Source organism: Urtica dioica, chromosome 2 (assembly GCF_054948205.1).
Source record: "Urtica dioica subsp. dioica isolate 48M chromosome 2, U.dioica_male_clone48M_v1_H2, whole genome shotgun sequence".
Classification (NCBI taxonomy): domain Eukaryota; kingdom Viridiplantae; phylum Streptophyta; class Magnoliopsida; order Rosales; family Urticaceae; genus Urtica; species Urtica dioica.
This window is the reverse complement of record NC_142757.1, coordinates 17,327,043-17,333,316: the sequence shown is the minus strand read 5'-3', so window position 1 is coordinate 17,333,316 and position 6,274 is coordinate 17,327,043. Positions and strand designations below refer to the sequence as shown.

Genomic DNA, 6,274 nt, shown 5'->3' with positions numbered 1-6,274 from the left:
GATGAGGGTTTCAATCTGACGCTTGAGCTGGTAACATTCGAACGTCAGATGCCCATGATCTTGATGGTACTCACAGAACTTGCTTCGGTCCCGCTTTGCGGGATCCTTTGTGAGAGGAGCGGGGCTTCTCAGCTTGTCGCGGTGCAGAGCCAGGATCCACTCTTGCGGAGTGTTCAGGGGGGTAAATGCCGAGAACTTTCGGAAGCTATCGACATGTGACGGTCTCGACCCGGGGAGGGAGCGACTGTTACGGGCCTGGCCTCCCTTGTTCATCCGCTTTCGAGGGTCGAGACGATCTTCGTCCTGGTCGTCGCGACGGCGACCGCTTTGCCCTCCTGACTTCCGGCCATCTCGGCCGTCGAGGTAGTCCTCGATCCCCATGTAGGTGCGGGCTCTCGACATTAGCTCCGCCATGTCCCACAGGACCTTTCCAACGATAGACTTGAGGAAGTCGCTCGTGCGAGCTCCCTCAGTGATCGCCGTGATGGCGTCCTTGTCGTCGAACCCTTCGACCATGTGAGACTCTTCGGTGAAGCGAGCGAGGTATTGTCTCAAGGTCTCGTCTCTCCCCTGTCGGATAGATATGAGGTAGGTCTTTGACTTCTTTTGCGCCACGAGTGTGGCGAAACGAGCAAGGAAGGCTTCTCGCAAAGCCCGGAAGGATGAGACACTCCCTGGTCTCAGACTCCGGAACCATTCAAACCCTGACCCCGTGAGGGTCAGGGTGAAGGCTTGACATAGGGTGGCGTCCGTCTGTCCCTGCATCGTCATCCACGTCTCATAGTGCTGGATGTGGAAGTTCGGGTCCGTCCGTCCGTCCGTGATAGGGAGGGATGGACGGCAGCTTGAAGTTCCCCACGCAAGGCTGCGCGAGGATTTGAGCGGCGAAGGGAGAGTATGATTCCTCAATCCCTCCATAAGGCCTTTGCCCCCCGTATTCCCTCATCTCAATGATTTGGTTTTGGAGGCTCTGAATCATTGTCACCATGTCGAGCCCGTTAGCAGGGATGACCGCCGGGACCACGGGAGTCGCCTGTCGGAGCTCGTTGGACGCTTGGTCCCCGGCATTGGCCTGAGGTCGGCCAAGAGTTGTGGCGGGGAGCGCGTTCCTCCGAGAGTTGAGCCTTTGGCGGAGATACTCCCCTCGGGAGTTTCTTTGTGCCGTTAGGCGCTCTCTAAGGTCCACACTCGGTGCTTGAGATTGAGATTGAGTTGGCCATTGGCCGAGTGAGATTGAGTCGGCCATCGGCCGGGTGAGACTCGGTCGGCCGATGGCCGAGTGAGATGTTGAACGCCGGGAAAGGTTCACTCGGCCATTGGCCGAGTGAGATGCTGGACGCCGGATGAGATTCACTCAGCCATTGGCCGAGTGAAAGGCCTGGGCCGAGAGAGGATTCACTCGGAGATTGGCCGAGTGAATTGTGTTGTCAATGGTGCCCACAAGAAGAGTTGTAATCTTTATTTTGTACATTTGATGTAATAAAGTCTCATGAAGACTCTTGCTTGTAATTGCCTATTCATTCATTAATAAAGTTGAAACGTTCATTCAATCTTCCTTTTTTGAAGCTTTATGATAAAACCTTAGTCTTTTAGTCCATAAACAAACTTAACAACTTACGAAGAGACAAATGTAGATTTGCATGAACAAACTCTTCGTAATTTGCTTAAAACGATATATTCGCAATCTTAGGGTCAAAGGACTACTGACCTCAGTACGATTGTTAGAAGAATCTATGATGTCTGGTTATGAGGCATTGAGAGTTGGAGACGCTATAGTTCTTCTAGGTATCTTTCGAAGGTACTGAATTGACCAGTGCACTTCTAGAGACAAGATAAGAACAAACCATTTAACCTCTTATGTCTCGAAGTCACTATGTATGAATTGCATCATGCTTACCTTAATCTTGAAATGAGACATGTCATTTCACACCTTAGTCTTCTCATTTGAGAAAGTCAGAGTTCGGACTCACTATGTGATTCCAAACAGGGCCTATTGGTGAAGTACTAAGTTGTGAGAATGTCATGAGTAACTTTGTGAAGTTCTCATAGATATGGAATTCATGTACAAGATTGCTGAAATGCAATGTATGTCACCTCATGCTTTGTTCCTTGGAGTGTGAATAAATGAACTGGCCAGTGTCCAATTTGAGTCCTGACTCTTTTGGATGAAACAATGTGACTTGTGCTCATCGTCAATACATTGTTTCTAACTTATTCACAAGCGACAAAGGAGTTGAGGAAATAACAGCTAGAAGGGTAAAAATGGTAATTTAGTAAATCCCGACTAGCTGATGACATTCATGAAGGGTAAACATAGATAATATTCAGTGGATCCGCTCATCATAATTAGGTCGAATTCTTGAGTAGAAAATAAATTCATTTGAACCGAGAGATTTTCAGTGTCAACTCTTTAGTGGAGTCAGTTGGCATTAAGCTAAACTTGGAAAAGGTTTGTGAACTTTTGAGTCCAAGTGTTTAGCTCAAGCTTTGTTCATTTGGGTCCATGAGGTCACTGTCACGAATCACATCGATATGAATAGTTAAACTGGAAGCTAAGTCAAAACAAGAACGAAAATAGTCAAAAGGGTATTTTTGTCTTTTGAGACAAAGGGTGAAATGAATGTCAATAAATTTTTTGACAAGTTCATTTGATGACTTAATGTCACTCGGCCATGACTTGATCATTGGGCCTGGTGAATTAATTTCATTTCATAAGAATTTTATTGAAAATTCTAAATGGGCCTTTTCATATGTTGTCATGAACAAGTGAAGAAAATTCGGCGCCTACCCTATAGAGAAATAGGAGAGATTATTTTGTGCATAAATGTATCAAGATACTTGCCAAAAGAAAAAGAGGAAACAAATTTCCCACACATGCTTGTACGGAATCGGCCAAGTAGAGTCAAGGCAAGGCAAGGAACAAAAAAGGAAACAAATCCAAGCCTTCTAGAAGGCTGCCTTGGCCGTGTGACTTAAGTGGGAAAGAGGCAATATTTGCTCATGAATATGTGATATTCTATAGAAGAGGAAACTACCTTATTGAAGGTAAAGCCCCTCCTATAAATAAGAGCCTCATTTCCTCACATTTCATTCATCCAAGTTTAAGAGATTTGAGAGACTCTCTCTCTAGAACTTGGCCGAACTCCTCTCTCTCTCTCTTTCTAGTTTATTTTCGATTTTTCTTGTTTTGGCACCTAGGTCCTCACTTGACCTAGTGTTTAGCTCTGCGACTTCAAGACTCGTTCTTAAGTCGTAGTGTTTAAAAGTGCCCACTCACTAATTCCTTTATTTCGAGTGATTTAGTGATAGAAACTTTCGTGGTTGCTCGAGGTGCCGAGGAAAGGAAGAGAGACGTGCTGCGAGGGGAGACGAGCGTTGCAACTTTCCAAAAGCTTCTTCAAGGTTCAAGCTTCAAGAAAGGTTAGTAAACTTCTTAGCTTATAATAGTTTTTAATTACATGTACTTGCACTTGTCTAGGTTAGTAAAAACCGGTTTTACTTGTAAAAGAAAATTTTTGAAATTCCGCCCCTTACCGAAGCGTTAATTATTTTCTTAAACCCTAGATCGATTCCAACAAATTGTTGGGCCGGCAGGAGGTTTCACTCGGCCATTGGCCGAGTGAACTTGATGGGCCGGCTGAGGGTTCACTCGGCCATTGGCCGAGTGAACTTGATGGGCCGGCTGAGGGTTCACTCGGCCATTGGCCGAGTGAATCTTGATGGGCCGGCTGAGGATTCACTCGGCCACTGGCCGAGTTAACTTGATGGGCCGGCTGAGGGTTCACTCGGCCATTGGCCGAGTGAACTTGATGGGCCGGATGAGATTCACTCGGCCATTGGCCGAGTGAACTGCTTGGGCCGGCCAATGGCCGAGTGAACTGGGCCGGCCATCGGCCGGGTGAGCTCGTCCGGCCACCCGAGAGGTCGATCGCGTCGTTGGACCTCGTCGGGCCGATAACACCAATCATCTATTATATATATCCTAGACTAATAAAAACATGAAATAAAGATAAAAATCTAACATTTTTTGTCATTTTGAGCTATGGAACTTTCAACCACGAATGAGAGCTTGGACAACCTTTAACGCCGGATTTATAGCGTGGAAGCTCGTCGTAATGACTTGGTGACGCTCGGAATCGGTCGCATTTTGATGGTTTGGTTGGAATATGGTGGATTGCATCGGATTTTGAGGTTGAGAGAGAGAGAGAGAGAGAGAGAGAGAGTGTTTGAAATGAGAGGGAATGAGAGAGGTTTGAGGGTATATTTGATTTTAGACTACTTTTGTTCGAAAATGGGTCAAAGGTCTAATTTTGAATATTATTAAACTAATAAATCTAGTCTTGATATTTTGATAATTTTGAAACCTATAAAATGAAATTTCTCTAACGTTATATATTCCTCAAATATTTTTTTTTCTTTATTATATACATAAAGTAAATAAGAGGCTAAATATTTTTCAGTGAAAGGAGTGAAGGACGAGGATAGTTGGTAAGAAAATGCTAATAAAAAGTGATTTAATTTTAGGGGGAATTCCCATTGGAATTCTGAACTACACATAAACTTCCAAAGCCAACAAGAACCCAATAATTCTAGAGTAATTAACATAAAATCAATTCTAGAGTAATTCAAAAAGACCCCAAGCAGGGAACCGAGAGTCAGACTGACCGGAGGGACATAAAAAACAAAAATATGTTATACTAACATATTGGCAACAAAACTTCTAGTTACCCAAATCATTCGTAGCAATATTGGCAGTAAATTCAGGTTCATGCTTCATCTTCCAGACTAAACAAACATTTCCCAAATAAAATGCCAAAGAAGCTAAATGACTGACTTTTCTGACGCTTGGTTAAAATATTGGTCATTGAAGATAAAATAATCATCTTAACACATATGGACCATAGTAATAAGCCAAACTACATGTGGCAACTTGAACCAAAACATGAAGTAGAATAATTTTCAGATGAGCATTTTGAGCGTGCTCGTCAGCAAAAAATCCTTCCTGGCATCAAGCTCCACCTGACAGAGTAAAATCTCCTTAAACTGGGCAGCGAGATCGGCCTTCTGGTCCTCCGGAAGGCGACAGAACCTACGGCTCAGCAGACTTTCCGGAACCGACCTACCCTTCAACATGGCGATCACGACCGCACAATCATCATCGCTCGTGGTGGAGTCCTCGGGCTGTGTGCTGTTGCGCTTAGGCTTGGGCTTCCGGGTGCCATTGGGCTTGAGCTTGTCACCCCAGACCTGCTTAGAGAGATCGAAGATCTTCTTTGAATGAGCGTCATTCAGGTCAGAGCTCTTCTTTCGGGAGACAAAATCCTCGTGCTTCCGCTGGAGCTGCCGGATCTTGTAACGCAATTGCGTCGTAGTGAAGTCCTGCCGCTCGATCGAATTCTTCACCATCTCGTGGAAAGCCGCCTCCACGGCGCTCGAGCCCATCTTCTTCTTCTTGTTGGCGAAATCGAAATCGATCATCCCTTGCAGGATTACGATTTCGTCGTTCTCACTCCATAGTGCGAGAAAGTGACCCTTCGGATCTCTGGCAATAAGGGTGTTTGGATCTCCGACAATGGCAATGCTGGTCTCCGTTTTCTGTCGCTTCGAGGCTTTTCCGCCGTGAAGTCGGCGCTTCGACGGGTGTTTCTTCTCGTTGGCGTCGGGCTGAGTTTGCGCTTTCGGTGCAGAGCTCTCTGTAGCTGACTCCGAGTCGGACACCAACACCGGCTTTTGGGATACACCTTCAGCGGGCTGGGTGTTCGGAGTCGCGTCGGGCTGAGTTTGCACTTTGAGTGCAGAGGACTCCGATTCCGACTCTGACACGGTCTTCTTTCCTTCAGCAGAATTGACTTCCGAACCCGATTTGGATTCCTCTTCGCCGGAAGACGAATCGGCGGAAGGGTCCTCCTGAGTTGTCTTCTTCTTCACACCCATTGAGAGTAAGAGAGAGAGAGATAGAGAGAGCGCGAGAGTTTTTGGGAACAGAACTGAACAGAGAGTGAGAAATATAGTTTAGGTTATTCTTTCTTATATAATAGTAGACGGCGATATGGGTTACTAGGTTTTCGTTTTTTATTTTCTTTCCTTTTTTTCCTTGTAAAATATTCTTTTTTTACTCGAGTAATAAATGTCTCTTTTATAATTGGGAATATAATAAGAGAAATTTAATTTTGTAGACCAAAAAAATTATTAAAATATCTAAACTAGACACACTAATTCAATAATATCCGAAATTAAATTTTTGGACATATTTCGGACAAGAATACCCCTACAA

The 6,274-nt window shown here is 45.0% G+C and overlaps 1 protein-coding gene across 1 annotated transcript; it reads right to left on the bottom strand.

The window, feature by feature from the left end:
* Nucleotides 1-4,556: 4,556 nt before the first annotated feature.
* LOC149404117 (uncharacterized) lies at nt 4,557-6,072 on the bottom strand. The gene has a single exon (XM_089606137.1). The coding sequence runs from the start codon at nt 5,932-5,934 to the stop codon at nt 4,960-4,962; it is 975 nt and encodes a 324-aa protein (XP_089462263.1). The 5' UTR covers nt 5,935-6,072; the 3' UTR covers nt 4,557-4,959.
* Between the last annotated feature and the right edge of the window lie 202 nt (nt 6,073-6,274).